Genomic DNA, 12070 nt, shown 5'->3' with positions numbered 1-12070 from the left:
CGATCGTTGAAGGGCTATCCCAATACGTAAGGGTTGAATTTCAAGCCCTATCCCTTGTAGCTCAGTTTCAAGGGGAAGGGCCAAGGGGAAGGGGGAGGGGAAGGGGTAGAAATTAGAATTGGGATTGGGCCTAAGAAAGCACAACTTCATTCATCACACACTTGTGAAATTTCCTCTCTGCATTTAACCCATCTGAAGTAGTGAACACACGTGAGCAATGAGCACACATATACCCAGAGCAGTGGGCAGCCATGCTAACAGCGCCCGGAGAGCAGTCGGGAGTTAGGTGCCTCGCTCAAGGGCACCTCAGCCCAAGGCCGTCCCATATTAACCTAACCGCATGTCTTTGGACTGTAGGGGGAACCGGCGCACCCGGAGGAAACCCACGCAGACATGGGGAGAACATGCAAATTCCACACAGAAAGGCCCTCGTTGGCCACTGGGTTCGAACCCAGAACCTTCTTGCTGTGAGGCGACAGTGCTAACCACTACACCACCGTGCCGCCCAGCACTGTAAAACTAAAAGTATGATACAAATAAAGCAGTAAATAAAAATACAAGTAAAACTAAATATATGATACAAATAAAGCAGGTAAATAAAAATACAAATAAGGTGCATGGGTTTATGCAAAATATTAACTGGATGCTCAAATGATAAACGAAGAATATGCTCATATGCAAATATCATTTAACACTTTACATTACAAAGTTCACTTGGATAACTGAAAATGTCAAAGGTTTCATACCTCGCTCCAATTTCCAAGGGTGCAAAAACTAGCAGTTCACTTAGCAGTCCAATTAGCCCCTTGCAGGTAGTTCACAGCAGACTTAAACATATATGTTCAAATATTATCCGAAACGAAGATATGCACATAAGTTTCAAGTAAAACAGTGAGAAAATGTTGAGTTTACATACTGTGTAGTACATGTGGTGTATGTTCTAAGCAAGAGAGAAAAAATGTGTGGCTCTTTGTCTAACAAAAATTGCCACGTGCTGAATTTTGTTTTGTCTGCAGCTTACACGTGTCCTGTGTGATTTCAAAATAAAAGTCTCTTAAACTATGGTCACTTACAAGCACAATGAAGGTTACAGATGCAGTAAGGGAAACTATTATGAAAAATAAACTGTTGACTAAGTCTAGGATTGCTTCATGATCCCAGGTCCAGATGAACAGCATCAAAACATTTATAAATGAGTGATTAGTTAAATAAAGCTTGATATTAGGAAGCATTACAAAAAAACAACAAAAAAAGCCCCAACAACTTTGGAAACCTGCTGATCTGCCATGTCATGTTCAGTGTAAATGCGTTTTCTTCAATAAATGCCACTAGTGAGGTATACTGAACATTATACATACCTAAAAGAGAACCCTTCATGGTTTGGGAGTTTTATCGGTCTGACAGGCTCGTTCGGCTGCCGAGTGCTTTGGTACATTGGGAGGCAAAGGCTTCTTTGTTTTACAGGCTTTGGAGTATCGCTAGTTTCAGATGATGAACAGTGTTGATTGTTATAATCTTCTATAACCGAAGGCCGTTCTGCAGACCATGGAAATATTGCTGGGTCACGGTTTAAGTAAATCTTTTTCCCACCATAGAAATGTAAGCTACAAACACTTGTCTATTTTAATTCAGTTTGAAGGTTTTCATTGCAGATCAAACTTATCCATTTCTTTCTTCTCTTCTTCTTGATTGGCAGCTGATAAAGGCTCAAATTAGGTGTTCTCTTTCTTGTGGAGACACAGTAAGGCACACAGCAATTCACTTTAGATATGGTTAAAACCGGTTAGACAGAATTGACTTTGGGGGCGTGAATACCTATGCACACTCCAGATTTGTTTTTTCATCTTAATTATTGTTTGTCACAATAAAACAACAATTTGCACCTTTAAAGTGGTAGGAATGTTGTGTAAATCAAGTGGTGCTAACCCTCCAAAAATCTGTTTTAATTCCATCATGTAATGCAACAAAACAGGACAAACACCAAGGGGGATGAATACTTTTGCAAGACATTGTCTCATTCCATCTGATTCTCTATATTTTTCATTGTAAGTATAGCCCACATCCATATGTATTATACTTTGTTACACTGAATTTGTTTTAAATTTCATGTTTGTATTTAAAAAAAAAAACAAGTTTACTATTAGGTTTTCAGGACAATTATTTCATTTATTTGGATATGTAAAATATCCAACCCCCAAATGGGAAAACCATGGACTTAGCAAACCTTGTCTGCATATCTTAACTCTGAACTTACACAGTTTAGTGTCATCTCACAATATTAATGAATGTGATAAACATTAATTTACTTGTATTTTCTGATCCCTTGCTGTATCTATTACAAATTCTGTTTTACCCATCCAATCATACAACTACCCCAGTCATAGGTGTATTTGTGGGTAAATTTTCTGAGGATATTTCTCCTTCCATTTCTCAGATTGTATGATTCCTTTCCCTCTCCTCTCATCTCCTTTCTTCTCCTTCCTCCCTCCGTGTTTTGTTCTGTCCTGTTCATCTGTCCTCGTTCTCAGTCCAGGCTCCAGACTTTAGGTTGAACCCAGTGAGAAAGCTGGTCCCTGCTGCTCGTGGTGGCCAGGTTAAGATGGAGTGTAAACCACGTGCAGCTCCTAAACCCACACTCTTCTGGAGTCGTGGCACCGAGCTCCTCACCAACAGCAGCAGGTAATATGTGTCATAATCTCCCTCATTCTCATTCTGTCTTTCAAGGAAAAATGTGTGACTATATTTGTGACACCATTTCAAGAAATAACTTCAAAAATAATCCCATTTTAGATTACATTTGATTGCACCATATTTGACAGCAATTTTGTTGTTCACGAAAGGCTCAAATGGGCTTTACATTTTCCCAGTTCAGTAAATTAAAAGAACTGTTTGAAATAATGTTTACAGTAGCTCAGGTTATGAAGCCTCAGCTCTAAGCTGTGTAGATGAAAGAACAGAGGAGTAACATCATGAAACTTTATGCAGGGTTACAGTCACGCCAGATGGGGTTCTGTGGATCTATAATATCAGCCGTGCAGATGAAGGAAAGTACACTTGTTTTGCTGAAAATTACTTGGGCAAAGCCAACAGCACTGGCCATCTGTCAGTCAGAGGTACAACACCTTCATTCATCTTTATGTCCTGATCTGTTCAACATGACCAATTAAAACTTTTTTTTTTTACTAAAAGTGTAGGCTTGAGTCAGTTTCCCTGAAGGATATGGCTACTTATAATTTAAGTCAGAATGCATCATCGAACCAAAATTATGTACAGGTCATTTATTTATCAGAATAAAAAGTTAAAATTAAAGTGATACTGGTATAAGTATAAAAAATAATATTTTTAGTTCTTCATTTACATCAGTTCACACACACACATACACACAAATCAAGGGACTTGTTTCTAATTACACTGCAGCTCCATGATAACAGACTCCTTGGGGAACATCCAAATAGTTCACTATACCGAAAAGTTTCTAATAATGCAATGGACCCACTTGTCACACCAAACACACGTTATATGCAAAATTTTAGGCACATTTTCTTTATCACTAATTTCTCCTTCCAAGCCACTATCACAGTTCATTGACTGACTTTTTTTTTTTAAAGATTTTTTTTTGGGCTTTTTGCACCTTTATTGGATAGGACAGTGTAGAGACAGGAAATGAGCGGGAGAGAGAGAGACGGGAAGGGATCGGGAAATGACCTCGGGCCGGAATCGAACCCGGGTCGCCCGCATTCATGGTATGGCGCCTTAACCACCTGAGCCACGACGCCCCCCCATTGACTGACTTAAAGGATCACCAATGGAGGCGATGATTTCTTCGTCTGTTATGGAAATTACGGATGTTACCGGTGTATCATTGTCAATGTCCACCCACTGACTCGCTATGTTTTCTAAATCTTCACCATTCATGTGTTGCAAATCACCAGTGATGTCATTTATGTCGTGCCACAGGGCTGGGTGGAGGGGGGGGGTATAAAAACACCACTGATACACTTTAACTAGGTGTAAAGTTTAGTGGTATCAGCAGTCATTTCATCCTTTTATCGATCCTTTGATCACCATTCTCGATAATATTTTTGTGTAGACATTTGGACTCTGCCTTTCGTCTTTGCCTCCACCATTCTATTTGTGCCTTGCTTGACCACTGCCCATTTCACAACTCTGCCTTTGTCTTATGTTTTTGAACTGTTTGCCTGCCTGTTTGTAAAGAAAAAATACTTTCTTCAATTACATCCATCATTTGCCTGCTTACATGAAACACTGAGCCATGCCTTCCTCTTCCCACCTGAGACAAACAATAAGTGATCAAGTCTGCAGTCAAGTTAACAATACATGTTCACACCATAAAATAAAGGCTACCAAAGCATCTGATCAAGGTGAAATGTCCCTTGAAAAGGGACATTTAACCAAATATTACATGTGCTGTATGTATATTTTCAAACATGTATGTAAAATTTTGACCCTTTGTTGATTTGAGACAACCCAAAGTAAATTAAAACCATTGCACCAAATTGTTTTTTTTCTATTATACAAAGATGCATGTTGTATAATCATTCTGCCACAGAAAAAGGACAGTTCAAAGAAATCGTTGAAAGCCCAATATTGCCGTGACATTCATGTCCATGATGACATTCATGATGGTGCATGTAAACTTCTGAACACAACTGTATATAGGTTTATTTTATTCACATGTCTCAAGTTTACATTCTGCTATGATGATTCTGGACTTACTTCACTATTAACTCTTGACATTTTATCCCTTTATAAACAGATGCAACCAAAATTACACTGGCACCTTCAAATGCTGACATCAACCAGGGGGATAATGTCACCCTACAGTGTCATGCATCACATGATCCAACCATGGACCTCACGTTCACATGGTCCCTAAACGGGGCTCTGCTAGACCTGGAGCAACCAAATGGACACTACCATCGTATGGATGGGGTAACTGCTTTATTAATGTGCTCACTCGTACCATGATCATCAAAACCAAATCATGATGGACTACAAAAATAATCATGAATGAACTGAATGGCTTTTTCTCTAATTTACATCTAATTCTCTTGGTTTAATGACAGTGCAGTCAGCAAATCTGCTGTGATTTTCTCAGTAATGATGTAATTCTGGCTTTTGCAGACAAATTACACTGCAACCCTACTATAACAAACTTTTTTACTATGAACTTTCGCATATAACAAACAAAGTTCATGTCCCCCGACTTTAGTGACAATGAGTCGGAGTCTTCAAAAAAAAATCCCTGAGCCATTCCTCTTCCAACCAGAAACAAACAATAAGTAATCAAGTCCGCAGTCAAGTTAACATTACGTGTTAATACCATAAAATAAAGGCTTAACTAGCTAAGCTTATATTCTGATCACTAACAATTATCGAAGATGGTGATCAAGGACTGATAAAAAGGATGAAATGACTGCTGACATCATCAGTGACTTGCAACACATGAATGAACTGAATGGTGAAGATTTAGAAAACATAGTGAGCCAGTAGGTAGACACTGACAATGATACACTGGTAACCTTTGCCATTTCCAGAACAGACAAAGAAATTATTGCCTCCATTCATGATCATTTAACTCAATGAACTGTGATAGTGACTCGGGAGGAGAAATTAGTGATAAGGAGACTGTGCCTAAAATTAAAGCAATCCAGGATTACAAGTTTCTTGGGCAAGTAAAACTGATGGGAAAATAGTATCGTACTTTTACTAACTGAAAGCTTACAATATTCACATTATTTTTCTGACATTGTGTCATGTACATGTGAGCAGTGGCTCACCTTGAACTGCTACTCACACGTGCAGTGGCTTGCCTCAAACTGCTACTTGTGCACGCTGTGCTCAAGCTCCTTAGGACTAAATGCCATGCACCTGTTGCTGATCAAAGAGCAATCACAGCACACACTTACAAGGACTCTGAAAACACACAGACTTTGCAAGCCATTGATTTCAGTTGACTCTGGAAGGTTTTTCTACCTAAATCGGAACCTAAGTTTTCAGTCCACTGTTTCCCAGTGAGCAGTTGGACCGATCTGCAGTTCCACAAACCAAAATGCTGTCTGTAATAAGCCCTGATGTGGGTGGAAGATTGAAGCACGGCAGGCGAGAGATGATGTTCACACACTCTTTTTTTTTTATTTTTACAGCTTTTCAGCTTCAAATGTTTCACTCTTTACTCAGAGACACACGTGTTCTGGTTGGGAGAGCCCCCTTCTCTTTGATCTCTCCCTCCTTTTCTACTCTTTGCCTTCACTGCAACACACACACAACATTAATTACCAACAGGTGCATTGACTTTGCCACTCACTTTCCCTGACCCCGCCGTCCATTCACAAACCGACGCTTGGCCACGTCCCCACTGCCACATACCCCCACTGCCCGACTCAGACCGGGGAGCCTTCCAGCCTGCAGCAGACCCCCCCCATGACGGGACAGGAAGTCCATCACCACCATCCGTGGCCCCAGCCTGTGGACCACCTTGAATTTAAATGGGTGGAGGGTGAGCTACCAACGGGTGATCCACGCATTGGCATCTTTCATGTGGTGGAGCCACTGGAGGGGCACGTAGTCCGAACAGAGGGTGAAGGGGCACCCCAGCAAGTAGTATCGGAGGGTGAGGACCGCCCACTTGATAGCCAGGCACTCTTTTTCAATGGTGCTGTACTTACTATCATTCATTGAGAGCTTGAGGCTGATGTACAGCACAGGACGTTCCTCGCCCTCCACCTCCTGGGACAATACAGCCCCCAGCCCTCTGTCCGATGCGTCCGTTTGCAAAATAAAGGGGAGAGAGAAGTCAGGGGGGTGTAAGAATTGCCCCCACACAGTGCAGCTTTTACCCAGCTGAAAGCCTGTTGGCACTGCTCCATCCACTGGACCGGATCTGGTGCTCCCTTTATAGTGAGATCAGTCAGCGGGATGGTGATGTCTGAATAATTAGGTATGAACCTATGATGGTAGCCAGCCAGCCCCAGGAACTGTTTCACCCCCTTTTTAGTCTTGGGCCTCGGGCAGGCCGCAATCACTGCAGTCTTGTCAATTTGGAGACACACCTGCCTATGACCCAAGTGGAAACCCAGATACCATACTTCTACCCGCCCAATCACACACTTCTTTGGGTTAACTGTGAGACCCGCATGCCTCAGCAACTCTAGGACAGCCCTAAGGTGCTCAAGCTGCTGTGGCCAATCATTGCTATACACAATAATGTCGTCAAGGTACGCTGCTGCATAGGTGGCATGGAGACAGAGAATCTTATCCATGAGCTGCTGGAATGTAGCTGGTGCCCCAAATAACCAAAAAGTAAGCGTGACAAACTGGTGTAACCCAAACGGTGTGGAAAAGGCTGTTTTCTCTTGGGATAGAGGAGTCAAGAGGATCTGCCAATATCTCTTCATTAAATCCAGTGTTGAGTAAAAGCAAGCAGCACCTAACTGATTGAGCAGCTCATTAATATGAGGCATTGAGTATGCGTCAAATTTAGACACTGCGTTGACTTTTCTGTAGTCCACACAGAACCAGACCGACCTGTCAGCCTTGGGGACCAAGACCACAGGGCTGCTCCAGTCACTGTGTGACTCCTTAATTATGCACATTTTGAGCATAGCCTTGAGTTCATCCCGAACTACCCTTTTTTGTGTTCGGGTAAGCGGTAAGGGTGGCTACATACCAGTACTCCCAGTGGCATTTCAATGTGGTGTTCTATGAGGTGGGTGTGGCCGGGAAGGGGAAAGAACACGTCAGAAAACTCCTCTTGCAATTTGGCAACCTCTGTGAGTTGGGCCAGTGAGAGGTGGTCTCCACAAGGAACTGGAGTGGCTTGAATGGGTGCTTTTGTGGTTTTTACCTCCAGCCCCAGCTTCGCCCTCTCTGGAACTACTGACGCCGACGCCACAGAGACCCTCTTGTTCCAACATTTTAACAGGTTGAGGTGGTATATTTGTAGTACCCCACCCTTATCTGTTTGTCTCACCTCATAGTCGACATCCCCAATTCGCTGTGTGACCTTGAAGGGCCCTTGCCATTTGATGACTAATTTGGAGCTCAGTGTGGGCAGTAATATGAGTACTTTGTCTCCTGGTGTGAACTCCCTAAGGTGCGTGCCCCTGTCACACAGCCAGGCTTGACATTCTTGTGCCTGCCATAAATTCTCCTAGGTAAGTGTGTGAGTGTGTCGAGCATGTCCAGAATGTATTGAATTTCATTCTTACTAGGTGAAGGTCCCTCCTCCCAATTCTCCAGCAGAACGTCTAAAATGCCGTGAGGCTTTTGCCCATATAATAATTAAAATGGGGAAAATCCTGTGGAGGGCGGCACAGTGGTGTAGTGGTTAGCGCTGTCGCCTCACAGTAAGAAGGTCCGGGTTCAAGCCCCATGGCCGGCGAGGGCCTTTCTGTGCAGAGTTTGCATGTTCTCCCCGTGTCTGCGTGGGTTTCCTCTGGGTGCTCCGGTTTCCTCCACAGTCCAAAGATATGCAGGTTAGGTTAACTGGTGACTCTAAATTGACAGTAGGTGTGAGTGTGAATGGTTGTCTGTGTCTATGTGTCAGCCCTGTAATGACCTGGCGACTTGTCCAGGGTGTACCCCGCCTTTCGCCCGGAGTCAGCTGGGATAGGCTCCAGCTTGCCTGCGACCCTGTAGAACAGGATAAAGTGGCTAGAGATAATGAGATGAGATGAGAAAATCCCGTGGAGGTTTGCAGGACCTCTCATAACAGGGGCTCGAGCCATTTATCCCAATTATGTGCATCTTCACTTACAAATTTCTGAATAAAATTTTTAAGTGTCTGATTAAGCTGCTCTCCTAAACCACCCATTTGTGGGTGATAAACGCTGATGTGGATAGATTTAATCCCCAACAACTCATACAACTTGCGCAGTGTGTGTGACATAAACGCAGTGCCTTGATCTTTCAGGATTTCTTTCAGAATCCCGACCCGGGAGATAATATGGAAAAGCGCTTCTGCAGTATTGCGTGCAGAGATATTGCGGAGAGGCACTGCTTCTGGATATCGCATTGCATAGTCCACCAGAACTAAAATAAAGTGATATCCTCATGCTGACCGATCTAATGGCCCAACGAGATCCATGCCAGTCCTCTTGAAGGGGGTCTCGATTAGAGGGAGTGGGCACAAAGGGGCTTTTGGAGTGGCTGTGGGATTTACTAATTGGCATTCGCGGCACACTGCACACCACCAACAAACGTCCCCGCAAATCCCTGGCCAATAGAACCGGGCCATTATTCAGGCCAGTTTATAGCATCAACGAAGCTGACTTTATGTTAGGACTGTTAATGTTATAGTCATGTTGTCTGTTGTTGGCCGGATGGGGATGGGTTCCCTTTTGTGTCTGGTTCTTCTGGAGGTTTCTTCCTCATGTCATCTGAGGGAGTTTTCCTTGCCACCATCTCCACAGGCGTGCTCATTGTGGATAGATTAGGGATAAAATTAGCTGGTTAAGTGGTTCAAATTCTGTAAAGCTGCTTTGCGACAATGTTTATTATTAAAAGCACTATACAAATGACTTGACTTGACTTGTGGTTGGTAGAAGAGAGCAACTGGACTTGCTTGAAAAGTCTTGAAGACGTTTCACCTCTCGTCTGAAAGGCATCCTCAGTTCTGTCTGTCTCTGTTCAGTGATGGTCGTTCCATGTTGACAAAAATGAACGATCCTCTCTGGCTAAGATGTCTGCCAGTTTTCTGGAAGTCCTCTCATACTCCCGCACCAGTCGAAGGGAACTCACCCTAAAGTGTGTAGAAACATATCTGTGAAGATACTCAGTCATCCAGGTACATAGTAATCTGTGGTTGGTAGAAGAGAGCAACTGGACTTGCTTGAAAAGTCTTGAAGATGTTTCGCCTCTCGTCCGAAAGGCATCCTCAGTTCTGTCTGTCTCTGTTCAGTGATGGTCATTCCAGGTTGACAAAAAGGATCGTTCATTTTTGTCAACCTGGAATGACCATCACTGAACAAAGACAGACAGAACTGAGGATGCCTTTCGGACGAGAAGCGAAACGTCTTCAAGACTTTTGAAGCAAGTCCAGTTGCTCTCTTCTACCAACCACAGATTACTATGTACCTGGATGACTGAGTATCTTCACAGACTTGACTTGACTTGACTTGACTTATACTGCCCCAAGTGTCCGGCCGTGGGATTAAAGTGAGGTGCATGTAACACAAGTTCCCTATGGCTCTTAGGGATTAACAACTATGTTAGCTGTTCACCAGTTTGAGTGCCCTGCATCACTCGATACAACCTATCTTTAACTATAGTGAAATACAGGAAGGCAGGCATTGCATTTGGCTGGAGAGTTTAACCATTGATTACTCTCACTTGGTCAAACACATGATGCAGAATCTCATCTCATGACTGCTCTAATGGAAATCCTCTAGGGAATCCCCGAGAGAGGGAGGAAGGGTGAGCTGCTCCTCACTCCTCATATCGCCCTGACGCGGTGCTGATGTAGACGGCTCTGTGACAGCTTCCCCAGTCAATGCCACACCGGGATCTCCCCAGGACATACTAATGCAGGACCCACCATTTGCTATGTGTTCCATCAATCCTTTAAACCCTGGCCAGTCAGTCCCCAAAATCAGAGAGTGGGTGAGACAAGGATTAACCACTGCCTTTATTCTGTGTTTTCCCCCTGAAATAGAATGTGGACAGACATTAATGGGTAGTTGTGAACATCCCCTTGCACACACAAAACCTTCACCATTTGTGCTCTCCCCAATGCCTCACCTTGTACCAGGCTTTGGTGGATTGATGTCTGATTACAGCCAGAGTCCAGCAATGCGTGATACGTATACCCTTGAACACTTACCAGTATACAATATGCTCCAACCGATCGGGGGCCGTCTCTGGTGCATTGGGGATCTGGACCACCGCTCCCACCTCAATCGCAGACCATTTACTTTGGAGATGTCCCAGCTCCCCGCAGCGCCAGCACACTGGCCCAAGCTTCCCCTCTGCACTGGTGTTATGGGTGTCACTCACCTGAGGGGGAGAAGACACATACACAGAAGGGAAAGATGGGCCAGCTGGGGGGGAGCTGAGGTATGGGGGGGGGCGGCCCATACCTCTGTGGTGGGGGAACAGGGCGGGGAAGGGAAAAAGAAAGAGGAAGGGAAGAAGAAAGGGGAAGAGAAGAGACAACATGTCCACCTGCTGTCAGAACCACCGCCAGATCGTCCTCCGCCAACTCGATGGCTTGTTCCAACAATGCCGGACAATGACACTGGATCCATGCCGCTGTTCCTTCTGGAAGTTGTGTGATGAACTGTTCCAATGTCACCAGGTCGATGATTCCCTCGGCATCACGGTCGTCCACCCTCAGACACCACCGGCAGGCATCCTGGAGCTGCTGGCCAAATGCGAACGGCCGCCCGACCTCTTCCAGTGTCAGCATCCGGAAGCACTGACGATGTTGTTTTGGGGAGTGGCTGACACGCTGCAGGATGGCTCGCTTCAAGTTGGCGTATACGAGCCGGCTGTCAGTGGGGAGCTGTTGGGTAGTGAGCTGCACCTCACCAGTCAATAGCAGGAGTAGGCGTGCTGCTCAACCGGCCACCCCCATACTTCAGCCGCTTGCTCAAAGAGCGCCAGGAAAGTTTCCAGATCATCTTGCAGACCCATCTTTGTGAGGGTGATGTGGGGAGGGTCCGCTGCAGTGGTGGTTGAGGACCCCACTGATGCAAGCAGGTGTTGGCGATCTTCCTGCTGAGCTAGCATCAAGGCTTCAAAGCATTGCTCCTGCTCCTTTCGGTGGGCGATCAGCGCTTGATGCTGGTTTTGTTGGGCAGTCGCGAGGGCATGGATGAGGTCCTTGAATGGGCAGGACTCCATGAGTGGTTCCCTTCAGTATCTTTTGGGTTTTGGAACCACTGTAGTAAGCCCTGCTGTTTACACACACTTATTTTTACAGCTTTTCAGCTGCATATGTTTCACTCTTTACTCAGACAGAGACATACATGTGTTCTGGTTGGGAAAGCTCCCTTCTCTTCACTCTATCCCTCATTTTCTACTCTCTGCCGTCACTGCAACACTCACT

The 12070-nt window shown here is 44.5% G+C and overlaps 1 protein-coding gene across 1 annotated transcript in view; it reads left to right on the top strand.

Annotated features, from left to right (window-relative positions):
- Positions 1 to 12070, top strand: part of cntn2 (contactin 2) — a 194174-nt gene that overhangs the window by 38839 nt on the left and 143265 nt on the right. The window contains exons 10-12 of the mRNA XM_060910961.1: positions 2529 to 2679; positions 2986 to 3113; positions 4778 to 4953. Of these exons, the coding sequence (XP_060766944.1) occupies positions 2529 to 2679; positions 2986 to 3113; positions 4778 to 4953 (455 nt within the window). The remainder of the gene's footprint in view (positions 1 to 2528; positions 2680 to 2985; positions 3114 to 4777; positions 4954 to 12070) is intronic.

The sequence above is a fragment of the Neoarius graeffei genome, chromosome 26, assembly GCF_027579695.1.
Source record: "Neoarius graeffei isolate fNeoGra1 chromosome 26, fNeoGra1.pri, whole genome shotgun sequence".
Classification (NCBI taxonomy): domain Eukaryota; kingdom Metazoa; phylum Chordata; class Actinopteri; order Siluriformes; family Ariidae; genus Neoarius; species Neoarius graeffei.
Note: the sequence above shows the minus strand (reverse complement) of the source record. Positions and strands in the feature narration are given on the sequence as shown.